Here is a 17,592-nt window from a genome sequence, read left to right as displayed (position 1 = left end):
ACATCAGTTGGTCTAATATAAGCTATTCCCTCTCCTTTCCCTTTCTTGTGTTCCTAAAACATCACCACCACCAGAGCAGCAGAGATACCCCAAAGTAACAGTCTCGGGATGTCTTTGACAGTTAGCAGGAGCCCTGTGGGATTCAGTAGGAGGTTTGTTTTGCAAGTTTGGGTGCAAATGATGGTGCTTAGCTCCTTGTGGAGGGAGCCTGTCATTGCTTAGCAGTCCTTGTATGTTGCTGGGGGTTTAACCTGTCCTCTGAGCAGTGCCTGGATCTGTGGTGGCAGGGAGGAGGAGGCAGCCTTTCCCACCGGCACTGGCTGCTCCTGCAGGCCTCAGCCAGCTGGTTAAAGGCACCCAGCAGGGTACCTGGGGTTGCTCGGAGGGCTGGGGGTGCCTGGAGTTGCCTAAGCCACCCATGGGATAACTACCCCAGATGACATTGCTGTGCAGGAGTCCCTGCCATGCTGCACACCCCAGACGTGGCTTTCCCCTTTGGAAGCGTGTACCCTTAGGGCAAAGCCAGGCCTCCTCTGGCACCGGCTGGGGGGAAAAGTTTCCTGGCAGGCAGCTAGCAAGGCAAGACGTAGATGTGCTCACCGCCACACAGCCCCTGCTCACCGCCTAACCGGTGGCTGGGCAGGCTGCAGGGCTGTGGGCTGTCCTCCTGGCCCTGCCCGAGGGAGGTGAGCGCTTCCCCCGGGCGGGATGGGTGCCCTGCGGCCGGGGACAGCGCCGGGAAGGGCTGTGGCATGCTGGGCTCTGCTGATGTAACGGGCTCCCTGCGATTCCCGTGCAGAGCTGGTTGGCTGAGAGCTGGCGGAGAGCCTCAGCTACGCCTCCAGCTCAGATGAGGTCATCCCTGCTATTTATTTATTTATATAGATAGATTTTTTATTTTTTTTTTTTGGGGGGGGGGGTGGGGGGGCTGCTCCACAAAGTCTGCGGTGCCTGAGCCCCTCAGGTCACGGCGATGTGCACGGCGCCTCCCGTCCCTGCCTGCAGGAGCCCCCCCCCAAAAAAATCCCCACTGCGCCCCTTCCCGGCACCATCGCACGCCCTGCTCTCTCCCTTTAAAGCGAGAGGAGGAGCGAAGGGAAGATGAAATTACCGCAGTGGATTTTATAATTGACTCTCGCATCCAGGTCGGAGGGGAGCTTTTGCTGGCAAGCCACTGCAGAGCCGCCCGGCCGCGTGAGACCAGCGTGAAGTAGCTGCAGGACAGGAGAAAGAAACTCCGGCCCCCGCCGCTGACAGAAGTGCAACTCCGGCCCTTCCCCGCCCTGCCCCGTGCCGACATGCAGCCAGCCACCGCCAGAGGCCGGGGCAGGACCCCCTGTCCGTCAGCCAGCAGGAGCTGCCCGGCCCGGGACCAGCCGCTCCCGAAATAAGAGCGGGGAGCCCACCCGGAGCCCTCCTCCCCGCGGCCCCGCCGCCAGCCGCCTCAGGCGCAGCCGCCAGGTCAACCCGCCGGGCCGGGGGCGCCATGGCCCTGGCAGCATCCCGGCTGTGCCCGGGGGGTGGCCGGCCCCTTCCTCCGCTCCTTGCCACCGCCGAGCCCCGCGCCGGAGCCCCCCTGGCACAGCCTCTTCGCCGCGTCCTGCCGGGGGCCGACAGCCCCCCTCCCCGGAGCGCCTGAGCCCCGGTTCCCCCCATCGGGGCTCCCAGCGGATCTGCAGCCCTCAGCACGCCGAGCTGCCCAGAAGGACGCCGAGAGCTCATCTCCCCCCCTGCTCCTGCTGCTACCCCCGGAGCCAGAAGAGGGCTCGTCCCTGGGGCTGGGGCTTTGGGATTCACACACCCGGACGGTGGCCGTGCATCAATCTACAGACCCCCGGGGGGTCAGCTGCAGAGTTGGAAGGAAACCCGGTGTCTGTCACGCTGTGGAGAGGTGGAATAAACCCTGTACAACCAGCAACACCAGCCCAAGCCTTCCTGCCTTCTTGCAACCAACTTTACCCCGCACCCCGCAGCCGTGAGGTTTCCCTCCTTTCCTCCTCCCTCCGCTCTCCTTCCCTGGGAGGCTGCAGGATGAGGCTCTTCCTTCTGCCTGCCTCAGGGTGAAGGCGTACCCTGGGGGCAGCACCGCACATCTGGCAGGGACTTGAGAGGTTTTCATCCAGCCTCCGCTGCAATCAACAATGGCCAATGAACCGGTGATCCTCAACGTCTATGATATGGTGAGTGCGAAACAGTTCGGGCTGTGGGAGCAGAGGGACGGGGAGGGAGCTTGTGCTCGGAGGCAGGCATTGCACGAAGAGGAGCCAAGCACAGATCCCCAGGGAGGGGGATGTCCACCCTCCTCCAGCAGCCTCCTCATCTGAATATGCCATGTTCTGGCTGTCAGAGATGACGCTGACCACTGTTGTTTATTATTTTTTTTTTCTTTGAAATGTTCAGCACGTTGTGGCAGATTACAGGTAAAACCGTGCTGGATTTTCTGCAGGATTTTTCAGGAGCAGCAGTGGGTGAGGGGAGGACTTTTTAATTTCCAGTGTCCCAGTTAAGAAAGATGTGATCACCTCTCTCTAGGAGCCAGCCAGTCGTCATTTAATTTTGAGTGATCAAGGACTGCCAGGCTGTGAGGAAGGGGTAAGGATATCATCCAGGGATGAGAAACATCTGTAGAATTATATTAAGGATGTGGTTTCTAGGCTAATAATCTGGATCAGTCCCTCGTATACATGAGATAGTAGTTAATCATTGTCTCTGAAGGTTAATTGGAACAGCAGGAGTAAAAAGCAGTCTGAACTGATGAAGTTTCAGCACAGGGAGGAGCATAGGGACATGCTGCTTGGAAATGTTTCCTGGAAGTTCATAGCGAAGCAAGTTGCTTCCCTTGCCCTCCTTCTGCGAGGGGCAATGTCAGTGGAAACTCCCTGGGCTAACAAACAGATGATCTCTGAATCCCGTCCTTGGGACAAGCCCCCAGAAAGAAGAAGGCTTGGCACAACCTGTTTGCTCGCTGGCCCAGCACAAGTTTGGGATAGATGTGTTAAGGTGAGGAACATTTTGATGGCAATGTACATCCTCTCCTGCATTTATGAGCTAGTGATTAAAAAAAATTAAAAAAAGTTTTCAAATCTTACAAAGAATTGAGTGAACTTTACTGGGGAAAATATAACTTTATGTGGCCCGTGTCCTGACTGGCTCTATACATCCAGCTATCCAGCTCCTTACTTTTAAGATTATGGCATACTTGCGCTTTTTGTCATCAAAGGGTGACAACTTTCAATAGGAAGGCCGCAGAGTAATGTAGGTTTTCCTGTTGGGAAAATCCAGTGAATAGCCACCAAAGGGTGGGCTCTAGTAAATACCAAACCTCTTCTCATCACAAAGATAAAGTGATCTTTTGTTGGCTGAAAAAGGTAGGTTATTTCCTGAGGGAAGAGGGGGTGGTAAGGACTCTTCAGGTAGGACTGTGTCTATGTTGAAGGACAGTCTGGAAAGCACAAGAATAGCTTGAAGCTGCCTCTTCCCAAGCTAGTATTGGCAAAGGTGACCAAATTGATGTAAACTCCTTCCCTAGACTTTGGTCTTGAGTGTTTAATGGTCAATTGCTTGGCAGCCTGAATTGCGAGCTTCCCCAAGCAGTTCTTCAAGCAATAGGTCTGGTAACCCAAGCAGCTGGTGGCTAGATTGTGGTAACAAGAAGCTGACATTGCACACGTACACACAAGAGTTCCTAGCTAATAATTTGAAGAAGGTAAAGGGGTTGTGTTGCTCTTTTGTTGTATGCACTGTCTGCCTTGTTGTTTTTGTTTTTGTTTTTGTTTTTGTTTCCCCACTTTGTTCTGCTGCTGGTTGTGGTCTGAACTTTCCTCTCAGTCACTGTTGAGCTGTCTCAAATCAGTTAGTATTTTGGTACCGAGCTGAAGGGATCTGGACAGATTTGGTCTTTGCCTTCTCTTTAATGTCATTGACACCAAAGATGATGCCCAAATGAAGCTGTGGAGAAGGGACTTGCTGCTCATGGTCACTGTGTGCTGAGATGGACACCCAGACACAGTGAACTGAATCAAGGTCATCAGTTTAATTCAGACTGAGTAATTTTTGCGTCCCAGCAAGCCACACAAACCTTCCTGTGTCAGTACTAACTCCGTGGGTTAACCACAAGTTAATGCTCTGTACATAGAAACCATTCTATTTTCATATAGCATCTGTTTGACTACCACTGAGTCACCTCTAGTTCAAATCCTACATTATGATTATTGAGGCTACATGCTTTTCCATTGCTGCTATGATTTTAACACCACGGAGTTTGGAATGCAGCCATGCAAAATCTGCACTTTGTTACACTGTGGTGGGGAATTGCGGGGGAACTGGGAAATGAGCACATTTGCTTGAATGACTGTTGGAAAACTAGTCTCAAAGAAAAAAAAAAAAAAAGACAGCTGGGGATAACAATTAACTGGATGTAAAGCTCTGCTTTCCTGACAAGGAACATGACCCCTGTATGGCATCTGGAAGCACTTACACTGCAGGAAAGCTTACCCTTAGGGCAGAAGTTCAATTATGGGCTTTGTGCAGCTATGAAATACCCATTCTGTGTAGTCTTGTGTATTCAAAGATTATAGCCATTTATCCTTTTACCCATTGGATATGTACCATGCTTCTTTTAGGGGAAAAAAAAAAAAAAAAGCTTACGCTTAATGAGGTGTTTAGCACAAATAGCTAAAGCAGGTAGATCTATTTATTAGACTTATTTTCTTCAGCGTAAAAGAATTGAGCAGAAATCACTTGTATTCCAAGTGTTCAGAATATCTTCATTGAAAGCAATTTCCCTAACCCCCAGCATGCAGAGTGATTATATCCTGTTTTATCTGTTGCTTAAGAGCTTCTACACACCAGCACGCACTTGCAAAAAAAGACCGGGAGGGAGAGCTTTGCTGCTCAACAAGGATATTTTAAAGAGTATGCAGGATGCTGAAGTCTGATGCAAGCTCTAAATGTGAATACAGAATAACAACACGGATCAGGGGCTTGATTGTGGATGAGTCTCTCCCAATCTGAATCTCTCTCTTGCATGGACTTAACCTAAGCCAACAGCTGTTTGGAGACCTGCAGGAAATAACTCTCTCTGTAAAATCTATGACAGAGTTTGCTCCGATCAGTCAGTTATCACTTTACTTTTGGAAAGATAAATCAATTTCCTCCTCATAACTTGCTGATCCCTTCCCTCCAAACCCCCTTAATAAGCTGTTTGTCATGGATGAGATCTTGCTTAGATCACAGGGTTGATTTTCTTCAGTCAGGATCTCATTCTGTTTCCTCATAGCTTTAATTCTTTCTGTCTTACTTTGGAATAGTTAACTACATCATTGTAACGTTAATGAATGTCACTTCCTGAGATCTGACATAAGAGTGACTGCAAATATTGCCTAGGTTTAAAGCTTTAACAAGCTAGCTAAATGCATTCAACTAAAAATAGTCAGTTTGGCAGAGATTCAAGCTGGGGGCTCCCATCATGTTTTCAGCTTATTGCAAAGCACATTCATGCTATTAAATTAAAAGAAAAGATATTTACATCATTGCTGTCCCTTTTTTATTGTAGGTATAGTTGTCCTGAATTTCCACTGTCTTTGCAGCTGATAACATACAAAGCTATCATCTTGATCTGCTGGTATTTTTACTTGTACTTTATGCTGGTGAAAACAAGCCCCTGAGATGATCCTTCTCCCACCTGTATCCCATGGATTCCACTGACATTGCTGATCATCCTCTCTGGAGTGATGGGAGTTAAATTACATTCAGGTCACTGTAGGTGCGCTAGCTCTGAGATTTCTCCCAATGACATCTAACTTACGAGTTAGCAAAAAATGTAATTCCTTAAAATGGCTTTTCCAAATTCTTTTAGTTCTTTGTGTCCTTTATGTCATTTGCCCTCTAAAGGGCTGATTGGCCATGGCTGATAGCAAAGGGTGGCCCTGAAGATGACAGGTTGAGGTCTCTCTTGCTTCACTGATTAGTGGATGACAGTGTCATTTTGATTTCGCCATCACACCGAGTGGATCAGCCAAGTAGCCCTGACAGAAAAATAAACACTGTACAGTTCCTGTCCCCACGGAAGTGATAAAGACCTCTGTTTTGTGTTTGTGGTATTACTGCTTGCAGCCTGTGCTGAAGTAGGGGTGGCATTTTGGCCAGCGGTTGTAAAACTATGGTCGTGTGTGTTGTTTCCAGAAACTCTGGAAACCTGAATCTCACCACTGATTTTTATCAGTGTGGTGGAACTGAGCATCCTGGGAGGCTGCATCAGCACAGAAGGAGGCATTTCTGGGGAGGGAGGGAGGGAGGGAAGTGTTAGTACACAATCACTGGGAGAGAAATCTCTACATGTCACCAGAGTAGTGGATAGAAGGAAGCACAGTGCAGCAAGCACTGAAGTTACTCTAGCTCCTCTCTCTTTTGTGTACTTGTGTATTCATGTTCAAGGGCCCAAAATTTCAATAATCAGCCACAGAAATCACAAGTGTCTGTCTTCACTACCAAGGTACGCTCCAAAGCTCCTTGCGTTTTGTAAGTTGTCACTTAGTTCATTAGGAGCTGATGAGCCCGGAGGGGAAAATTACATTGAGTGCACTGTGACCACAGGGTTGGCACCCTGTGGTGGTGGCAAAGCAGCCCCCTCATTCTCTGCAAACGTCGAATGAGCTGTGGCTCTGGATGGTGACAGTGTGGTTGACCTCCACTGTCCTCTCTCTGGTGGTGACACCACAATATCTCAGCAGGGCCCAGTGTGCTGTAACGAGTCCGTCCTTCTCCCTGGGAGAGGAGAAGTAGTTTCAGCTGGGCCACCAGGAAGCACGGTCTGTGCTCCTCATAGCCAGGCAGCAGAAGCTGATTACAGCCTGGGAGTGGCTCAGGTGAGGAGAAAAGCTTCAAAGAGCTTGTTTCTGACTTTATAAATGCCTTTGGTGTGGAGCTGGGCTCAGGGATCAAGGTCTGGCAGCAGGATGTTGCCTCAAGGAGGGGGAGCTGCATGGAGCAGTCTGGCTTTATTCTCAGTCCCGGAGCAGAGGTAGGATTTTCAGGTGAGCACGTTGTGGTGGGGAAACCTGCTTGTGGTATTCTGCAGCAGGCCCTGGCACAGGGTGAGGGTTGGGTGTTTATTTTATGTGCTCTGAGAAGAAGCTTGTCAGAGAGTCTCTTATTAGAGAGAAGAGGCCAGTGATCAGTGAGGAAAGATGTAAAGCTAGAGGGTCAGTATGGCCACAGTATAAACACACAATACTTCAGTGCTTTAAGCTATTTTTTTCTGTCACAGAATAATATTATGGAGATAAGAGCTTCTTTTCTTCCTGCTATTTTTGGCCTTCTGCTTGAACGAGCATTGCTTGCATCTGATTTGGAGATGGTGACGTGTATACAGGATTGAAAACCAGTGCAACCTTACCATTCTAGCATCCCTTTTTGGCTTCCTATGCAGGTGGAACAGGCAGAGTGAGTCTCCTGACCACTATAATTATGTGCTTTGAGACTGAAGGAATTAGAGGTTCTTTGTTCCTCCAGCTTCAGTACATAAGGAGTCTTTGAATCTGCTTTAGAAGCTGCAGCAAGGATTGCAAGCAGAACACTTGATTCTCTGGAGCAAATGTTTTAAGCACTGACTAGCTCATGGAACGCTTTATTACCTCTCTATTTGGAGGGAAGAGTGAGTCTAGTTACTCAGAAAAATGTCAACATGTTTGTGATTACTGCAAGTAGAGGTCTCGGATGCTCTCAGCTCACTTAGTCAGAAGGGAGAGGCGAGAAATCCTATTGCAGGTGGTGGTCCCCCTTCTGCACTACTCAGGAGTTGTTTGTGAGCTGCTATGTATAGAGAAATACTGCATCACCTGACTGCCTTTGGTATTCCAGGAAGCCAAATGGAAAGCAAAAGGACTCTTTCATCAACTAGCTCAATAGCTGCGGAGTTTCCTGCTGGGATGAGCTGAAGTGATGCTTTACGTCAGTACAGCAACTTGTGGTCTTGAAAGATGAAGTGATAGAGAGTCGGTGGGATCTCTTCTTTTTCTTTTCTCTTTCATATGTTGGCCAAACAATATATTTAACAAATGGAAAACAAAATGCAAAATTGCTTTTGGGAGTTTTTAATTAAATTCTGGCATCTCCTAATATATTTTAAAAAATAGTTGTTCTGAAACACAATCCCCACTTCTTAAAACACATTAAATGAAATGTTTTGACTCTTCCTAAAAATGTTTGCCAATCATCTCTCGCCAAAACTATTTGCCAAATCTGAATCACTTCATTTCTCAAAAATACACTGTTCACTGAAGTTTTCCGTATTCTTGGAAAAGCTTGGTAGGTGTATGATATCCTTATTTGTTCTGTGACCACTTGCAAAGCTTGTAAGAATCTCATGAATAAGCTCTGGCTGAGGAAGATCTCTGGTATCTTATCTTCTTCACAGGCTTCTTACAGGATTAGATTAAAGGTAGATCCTTAAATTGCTGAGTGACAAGGGGAAGATTATGGTCTTGGGATTTTACTTTGTCACTGACTCTTAATTTACACAGAACCTCACTCTGCTGCCTTCAGACCGTATCCCATACAGCATGCTGTGTAACAAAACAGACTGGTGAGATAGCAGTTGCCTGGTGTCTCATAGTGGGTTTCCCCACAGTGTTGTAACATGTCCTACATAAGTGCTGAACTGCTTCTCTTTCTTTGAGCAACTGAACTTGCTGCTAGTCACAGGCGGCAGTGGGAAGGGAGGGCTGGTAGATATCAAATGCTTGTTTTCTTTGTCTTCCTGGAGCTTTTAATTGGCCGCCTGTTGGCTTCTTGGTGAGATTGTTAAACTATGCTCATGCTGCCTAGGTCTTGGAGTCACAGTAAGTCAAGTGAAAAAAAAGGTCCCACTGCAAGATCTGTGATGGTAATACACTGTTGTTATGTGTTATGTGTTATTACATGTCATTATGGATCCAGAGAAATCTCTGAGGAAAATGCTTGGTTAGAAGCCAGAGAGACTGGGTAGTCCACTCCTGCAAATGATGGGAAGTAGGATAGTAGAGCAAGTTGCTCTACTGGGATGTCAGCAGAGTCCTTAGCCCAAGGTATGAGAGGGCTATCCATGGCTTCACTTCTCTGGGATGCAACATCTCCCAGTGCAAGTGTTTCTGGCTTTAAAAATAAATAAATAGGGTGCTGTGGCAAATCTGAAGCAGTACATCCAAACTTTCAAATAAATCAAAGCTAGGGTTTGTTTCTGCTTTTCTCCGAGTCTGCATCAATTCAATTGTAGTGACATCAGGCTGGCCGCAGGCAGACCAGTCAGAGCGGGGTTGCTGCCTGAGCACAGGAGCGAAGGGAAGAGGAAAGCAGGTCAGTGATGCAGAGCCCTGTGGTGTAGTCAGAGCCTGAGTCAAGCCCGTGGGAAAATGATGAAATGAAACTAGACGTCCCTTCTTTCTTGCATCTTTGGAGAGAGGAAATCAATTGGAGGAAGAAGAGATAAAGCAGCTAATACACTGAGCTGCAGCTGAGTCCATTAGTTCAAGAAGCAGCAATCGGGATATGGCATCTGATCTAACCCAATTAAGAAGCTACGGAGTAAGTGGCATGGCCTGGGTTAATAAGCCCAGCGATGAAATGTGCCCATTTATGCATAATAAATGGTTTTTTGTTGTCTTAGCAACAGCCTGGAGATGCATTTATCCGTCAGGAACAGTCTGGGTTGATGTTGTCAGGGTGACAAGCCGGCTACCTGTCCGCGTTGCTGCTCATCTTCTCCAGCACCGCAGTTCTCTAGCTGATTACTCTAAGCTTGGGTATGAGATGTTTGATGATCTCCATCTCCTGACTGTGCCTCTTGACTGTACGCAGAGCATTGCTCTTTCCAGCTACAGCATTCACCCCGTCAGCAGCTTGTTGAACCGGTGCTCTGCTGCCCCGTGGGACGACTTGAACTGGCTCAACTGGAGCACCGTGGGAATTCACACTTCTGTGAGTGCCACGTGTGCTAGGAAAGCTGCTCCACAACACGCTCTCCTTCACATCAGCATCAGTAAATACACAAAACCTTTATGAGTGAGGAGAACTAAGGAAAGGCTAACACGGTGCAATAAATGCATGAGCTCTGCTTCTGGAGAAAAGCCTCACAGATCCCTTGTTAACCCAGCAGTGCTCGAGTTGGCTCCTTCAGGTGTTAACCTGACCTAGTGCCTCTAAAGGGCTCAACACAAGGCAGCCTGAATTCCTGGAGAGGCAGGAGTTGGCTTGTTTATGGGCAGGATTGCAGGTATACATCCAGGTTCTCAAGGCAAGGTCAGTTTTAACTTCACAGAAAACTTATGTTGCTCCTGAGACTTATTCTTTAACCTCATCTACAGGCAAAGTCACAACCTGCTGACCTGTCTCTGAGCGTGGCTCTGAGAGAAATGGTGGTTTACTCTTGAAGCCATGTGGAAGCTGGCTTCCAGTGAATTTCTCTGGTGTTTTTGGAGCTCCCCCCAACACCGAGGCAGGCTCCTTGTAGAATGTGACACTTCTGGCAGCAAGATTTAGCCTATGGCTCAGTAGGCTGTCAAGGTTCCTAAAGTCACTTAGATTATTATTATTTTTTCAAATCGATCTTAGTACTGATAAAAGTTGATGGGTTGACAGTACCGAAGACTGTCACTCTTAACCAAAAAGATCCACGCTGGCTGTAGCAAAGCAGACCCTTCTGCATTTTGTCTGTGGTTTGTAGGTTTGATGCACTCTGGTGCCATGGCTCAGCTGGCCATCAAGCCTCCTAGCGAGGCAGCCCACGGGGACCACTTCTACATGCAAGGGGGCTTCTGTGGAGAGCTGAGCACCAGTGATAGAAACAAAGGCACTAAATTGGAAGAGCTGTCAGATCCATTTCTGAGCGTGGTGGTAGCCAGGTATATGCTTGTGCATTGGTGAGATGGACTGAATTTAAATGGGCGTCCTAGGACTGCAGGCTGCTTTGGTGGCCTGGGTTGCCCTTATTCCGTGTTTCAGCCTCTGTTGTTCCTGTCATCGTGCCAAGATGACGTAGCTGAAGCTGGGGAGGGAGGCAGAGATCGATCAATGTGTTAAATCTATGTTTCTGCTGGGGAAGAAGAGAAGCAAAATTCACAACGCTGGTGAATCTTTCTCTTGCAAACTGACTCAAATTCCTTTGGGGTAAAAAAAATTTTGATGCTGTTCTAGGTAAACACTGAATGTTCTTGTATGAGAGGTTTAGAGGAGTGAAAACATTTCTGTTACTTCAGAGCTTTATCTAACAAGTACATGAATCAGTGAGATTTCTCATCCCAGAGCAAAACATGAGGCCATGTTCTAAGAGTGGAAAATTGTCTTAATTGGTAACTTAGTTTTTCAGCTTTGAACATTAAGGTGTCTGGAAAAGCAATGATAAGGGTAAGAGAAATGCCGTGGTTTACAATTGATCTTTGATAGACAGGGATGCTTATCCACATAAACAAGTGCCAGGTGCTAGAAATGCTTCCAGCATTTCAGCCTGTTTAGTAAGTGCCTTCATCATGTGGGTCAGCACACAGGTCAGCGGCTGTGTGACTGCTGATGGATGCACATCTCCGGGAGATGGAGGACCTGGCACAGTGAAAGCTCTGTTGATAACATGCTTTGCTGAACCTTCAGCCCTGGATCTGTTACTCTGCTTTACCTATAGTCTTACTTAAATCAGCAAGGAACTGCAGCCCCTTTGGTGATCTCTTCAGTATCTTCTAGTGATTTGTAGTGGATATTGATGCACAGACATCGGGGCCATTTTAGGGTGCCCATCTGATGTCTGGCTTCCTCTCTGTAAAGGTCCAGATCTCCTTCCTCATAGATCCTGTTTCATAGCTATCAACTTGTGGAGATGTCTGGAGTATCCTGTGGTTTTGCAGATGGCAATGACGTGCCCAGAGGTTCTGACACAAGCACTGTGCATGTGCAGGGGGAGGATCAGCGGTATTTCTGCACTTGACTTCTACCACCTAGAGTGCTGATTCATTGAGAGTGACAGAGACCTGGATAAAATCCCTGAGGGACTCAAACAACTGCCCCTTCATGCAAGTCTGCCATAGAGACTGACAGCAGGATGCTCTGGGTCTGGTTGTTCTGGGTCTTTTATGTCAAAACACTTAATTTTTGATTGGAAACATCCACTTGCCTACTAAGAGTGGGTCCTGGCTGTTCCAGGAGGGTGCCCAACTTCCCCTCGCACAGACTGAGGAGGCTAGAAAGTTGGTCTGCCCTCTCCTGGACAAGTGTCTGGACTCCTCATTGTCAAGTACAAGTGGAAAGCATTACTCTTCCTGGTAAATGGAAGTCTACCTTGCTCTTCTCTCCTCCTATTGCTCTGCTTCCATTCAGGGCATTTTTAGACAGACATCAGGCAATACTGGATGTTTCCAAACCTGCAGAGGCCAGAGCTGGAAGTACGTATCCCAAGCTGAAATCCACCCACTGGCTTTGGCTGGTCTGTCTCCAGTTCTAACATCGCTGTTCTTGATTGCAGTGTCATTTGCTATGCCCTTGTTCACTCTAATTTTTATGGCTGCTCATTATCCAAGGCAGCTGGCTATCTTCTCCTTGGCAGATCTCTGGAACGTGGAACCGACCTATTCCGCTGCTGGAGCGCTGTGCCTTTTGTGCTTGCTGCTGTGAGGATATTGGGGACAAATGCTTTGACGAATGGGTTTTACTGAACCACACCGGAACAGAGTAATTCCAGCGTAAGCCAAGCAGAAACAGAACAGAGAGAGGCAAAATGAATGGGTCCGCTTCAAGCTCGGGTCTTCATGGGGCCAGAAGGGAAGCACTGTGAAACTTACCATTTTTGTATAGGTCTCATGAGCATGAGAGCTGTGGCTTGTCGAGAGCAAAAGGCTCTGTGAAGATAAACACATGCGGACCACGTGGATCCATGCAAATTCTGCTCGTTTTTACTGTCTGGGCCAAATCCTGACTCTTCCGTTGGGCAGAGTGCTGCTGGCAGGAGACACCGCATCGTGGTAGCCAGAGCCATGGCAAAGCCCAGCCAAGCAGGCAGGACGCTCCTGGGGGGGAGGGAGGACAGAAGGGCATCTGTCCCAGCACCTCGTTAAGTGCACTGGGGACACGTCCCTCTGGCCTTGCAGCACTGCTGGGTGTCCCCTTCTGTCCCTTGTATTCAGGCAGAGCTCATGGAAGAGAACATTTACGGGAATTGAATCAGGAGGCAAGAGAAAAGGGGGTGGAGAGGAAGATGCTCCTTATGCTTCTTTCTCTCACAGCATTTCTTCTTCAACACCCTGTATCCAAACAACACTTGAACTTTTTCAGCATCCTTTACAACTCCCCCTATTTCTGAGAGGCAGGAAGCAGGCTGGAATAAAACTGGCCTCTTCCAAACCCTTCCCTGCAGTGAAGTTACGCTAGGAGGCTAGCATGTCTATCTGTGTCTTTTTAAGTGCTGTTTGTTACATGGCATGTTATTGAAATGCTCCAAGGATTCCCTTTGTAATGTGTAATTACTGTGAGATATGCAGCTCAGTTCCTATTGCAGCTGTTGTTTTGGATAATCTCGATACAGTTAAAGCTGTTGCTGGATCAAACACGTTTATGCAGATAGATAATTTTAAAGTTGTTGTAAAGAACAATTTAATAGTCTCTAACACATCAGGTGCTTAAAAATCCTGTACTTTGTGCATCTGAACTGAACTTGAATTCTGCTTCTCACACCCACAGGACTTTGAAGCACATTTCCAGCTGTCTGTTACCTCTCCTGAGGTCTCAGAGGTGTCTCATTAAAGCTGATGTTAAAGCCTATTAAATACACGAATGCAGCTTCTGAGGATGCATCTCATTTAGGTGAGTTGTCACCAGGAATTGGCAGGGATCCTTGCTGCTCTGATCCCCCAGTGACTAGGGTAGCAAAAGCTACCTCGAGAAGCACGGGATAATACCTTCTTATGTGTTGGGAGACAAAAGGAAAAGCATCTGGATAAGGCTGCTGGTGTCCTAGGGGTACACCAACCTTGTCACCTCGCCTTGCTGGCTCCCCTCCCTCCTCCTGCAAAGTGCAGCCTCAGCTCACGGAGCCTGCAGATGGGAGGCATCTGTCCTTGAGCTCTGTGTCTCCAGCCAGTTCATTATTAATCATCACAATATCCCTTGTGTCGAGCTTCTGAACTGCCCGTGAAGCATGGAGAACTGTTTTATCAGTCGAGTCAGAAAGGTTTTGGTGCCCTGCCACTCATTATTTGTGAAGTTGTTTTCTTAGGGACTGTAAGCATTCAGGAATGGACGAAGCCACCCAGAAGTGGTGACCATCTCAGCTGAGCCCCACACCAGATGCCCTGGTGCTACCAGAAACGTGCGAGCAGGGGCAATGCAGGTAGGAGCAGGGAGACCAGAAGAGTTACGCTTGTGTCCTGGATTCTGCAGCAGTCCTGGTGCTGGGTGTGTTTGGAAGTGTAATGCTCCTGCAGCATAGGTATTTTGTCTTTTATGGTCCCCTAGTAGGACAAGCACTTAAATGTTTATCTCCCTTGAAAGGCACCTGAATGTCTCTTAAATCCCTGGGGGGCACAACTGATCGCCTGTCTCTGAGATGTGCTGCTGCTTACCACTGCTCTAGAAACAGCGGGGTGTGTGAGCACACGTGGGGCTCTGGGACTTGCCTGCTGTCTGTGTGCAGGCAGTTGGCTAGCCCAAAAGAGAGGGGCTGAACAGAGACAGACCGGAGAGCACACATGAGAGAAGGAGGATTATTGCTTGGCCTGCATCAAGATGTAAGGCATTTCTCAGTGTTGGGAGTATTCAGGTGTGAAAACCTGACCCCCAGCTCCTTCTAGCTGGAAATATTGGATAGGAAGTGACACCAGTAGTTTATTTCTGTTTTAATTTTGATGACACGTTGAAGCAGATCTGAAAACAAGCCCACATCCTGACTTCTTTCCATTCATTCATAGGGCAGTTTTTGCAAACTTGTTTCTTTCTGCCTGTCTGCAGAAGAAGCATTTTAAATGATGTCATAGCTCCAGGATCACCCAAATAAAACAAAGGTCTTGTTATCTGGTCCTGAGCAGCGTGGCACAAGGCACCTTTCCTAAACTCTCCTGAAGCCTTCAGCTGGTGCTAGTCTTAGTGACAGCTCTACCTAAACGCTGCCAGCATCTGAGCTCTCTGCAAAAGTGTTTTGGAGCACTCTGAGATTTCCCTCTGGTAAGAGCATGTATCTAACAAGTTCCTTAAGCTGACAAGTGAAGGCAATGTTATACTTTTTGCCACCACTTGAAATCCTACTGTATGAATTTTTGGGTGATGCAACTGAGCAGACCTCTTAAAACGTGTGACATAACCTCTGCTCTTTACTGCCCCTGGGATGGGAGTGGGGCTCAGGTGCTCTGGTCCTCCAGGTTCTCCCATCCTTCCTTCTAGCCCAGGATGCCTTCAAGCAGAATGGAAGAAATAACGGTGGGCCTCGCAGGAAGCTTTTTTTCCCTCTCAGTAAATTGATGATGGATGGTCACTAATTAGCATAGATAGGGTTGAGTTCACTCATCTTTCATTCTCTCCTAAGATAGCGTGATAGTAGGAGACCAACTCGTATTTATGTGTAATAATAGATGGGGAGAGATGTTTTTTCCTCCTTTCAGTTCAAACATAACATCATGTTCAATGACACCACAATGTTTTTGTGAAAAGTACAAGTGCTTTGAACATGTGGGAATCAAAAGCTCTAAATAGACTGTGTAATGCTGCCAATGAAGCATGTCCTTGGACCCTCGCCGAGAACAACCAAACCTTCATTTTGAGTAAAGCACTGGATTTTGAGAAAGAGAAACACCGAAACCATAGTCCTAGTCCCCCCCTCAGTCATACTTCTAGCAAGGCACTTAAATATTTCTGTCTTCTGTTGTCTCACCTGTACAAAGTGCAGGGTGGGTGGAGAGGCTTGTGGGGTGCTGGAGGGGTTACAGCCCTAAGTACTGCTTGGTGTCTGAGGTGTAACTGCTTGGGGTGGGCTGAAGAAAGGGCAGAGAGCAGCAGGGTGCCTGGGGGAGCAGCCCTGTGTCCTGTAGCCTCGCTGTGTCTAGGTGGGCACGCTCCCTGTTGCAGCCCTGCTGCTGCTGTCCCTGGGCTTTGTGTGGGTGGGGAGGTCTCCTCGCTCCTTTCCCCCTGCCTGGGGAGGTTCTTTGAGCAATCAGCCCGTGCACCTGCTCCTGGCCTTGCTTTTACTGGCCTTTGACCACATGTGGCAGATGAACTATTTAGAGGCAGCTGCTAATTCTGTCATTAGCACCCAGACTTCCTCGGAGAAAACTGCTGGCTTTGTGACAGCTGAAATCTGATTCAGAGGGAGCATTTCACTTCAGCATGTACAGAAGCAAAGGGAGAGTGAGGTAAGGGGGAGGGAAAGGCAGTGCAGAGTTTGCTATTTGTTTAATCCCGACAGGAAAGCCCCAGCAACCCAAGATGATGGTGTGCGAATCACAGAGGTGGATGCTGCTTGAGGGACTGAGGGTGCAGAAGCAGTGGGTAAGAAAATAATGCTGTGCGAGGGGGCCGTGTGCCCTGCATCTTGCCAAGATGCATTAGCTCCCAGAGAGCAGTGCTCTGCTCCGGGGGCTGCTGCAGATACTTGCCAGCTTAAAGCGAATTTGAATCCCTCTGTGTTGTGCTGCCGTGGCAGGCACTAACAGAAGGGTACTCGAGAGATCTGCTTAGCCTTTTCAACCCCGGCACGTGATCCTTGCTCAGCCTTCTCTTGTGTACGTCCCAGCACTTCCCCGGAGAAGGAGAAAGCTGTTGTTCTCATCCTGCAGCCGAGGAGCTGGCATGCAGCGAGACCGGCTCGGCTCATCCTTAGGTGTCTTGTCGCTGTGCCGTCTCTTGGGTTTTCATTCAGAGTTACGTTTGTGAGACTGTTCTTCCTCTTGCCCAGCTGTGGCTGCTGAAAGTACTCCTATTTTTTTATTTTTTTTTAAGGACTGTGACGGATGTCTCTAAGCAAAGCATTTTACTGGGGCTTTCCAGTTTATCTGTGCTCTCCTTTGATGGAGTTCAAATAATTTCCAGCAGTGGAGGGACTGTGGGTCAGAAGCACTCTTCCCATGTTCATTCTTCTTGAAATGAAAGCTCTCTGTTGCTATTATGATTTCCAATTTGAAAGAGAACTCCTAGGATTTCGTGTCATACCGTGACACCAACAGGATCAGAGATGGCTCTTCCCAAACCAATTATCTTCCAGAACAGCTCTGGTAATATAATTCAAGAGGCTTTCTGAGAAAGATGTTACTTAATAAGCAGGGGTAGATGAGCCGGAGCTAGAAGAATTAATGCCCTGCTTGTTTCCTGTGCCTCTGTACAAGCCTTGGACTGCAGAGATGGGGGAGAAACAGTCAGTCCTGGTTTTGCCCCAAGGCTAGGCAACAGGATTTGCTTGTATGTCCATCTACCCAAATTCATCCTCTGCTTTAGAAGTGCTAAAAAATAATTTGGGCCAGCCTGAAGGCATGGTGCTGGCCAGTTTATACGGATTATCGCTTAGCTTGATGGCTACTGGGTTTGAAAGTTGTCTTATGTTTTCTCTGAGACTTGTCAAAACAGAATGCTGCCTGGGGCTTGGGGGATTGGAAC

General features: G+C 48.0%; 1 protein-coding gene across 1 annotated transcript in view; it reads left to right on the top strand.

Moving 5' to 3' along the window:
* The first annotated feature begins 1,700 nt into the window (after positions 1-1,700).
* Positions 1,701-17,592, top strand: part of LOC311210420 (deubiquitinase DESI2-like) — a 51,107-nt gene continuing 35,215 nt past the window's right edge. The window contains exon 1 of the mRNA XM_084288352.1: positions 1,701-2,180. Coding sequence (XP_084144478.1) covers positions 2,142-2,180 — 39 coding nt within the window. The 5' untranslated portion in view covers positions 1,701-2,141. The remainder of the gene's footprint in view (positions 2,181-17,592) is intronic.

Source organism: Netta rufina (assembly GCF_964035555.1).
Source record: "Netta rufina genome assembly, chromosome: 5".
Classification (NCBI taxonomy): domain Eukaryota; kingdom Metazoa; phylum Chordata; class Aves; order Anseriformes; family Anatidae; genus Netta; species Netta rufina.
The sequence above is the reverse complement of the archived record's forward strand: the minus strand, read 5'-3'. Positions and strand labels throughout refer to the sequence as shown.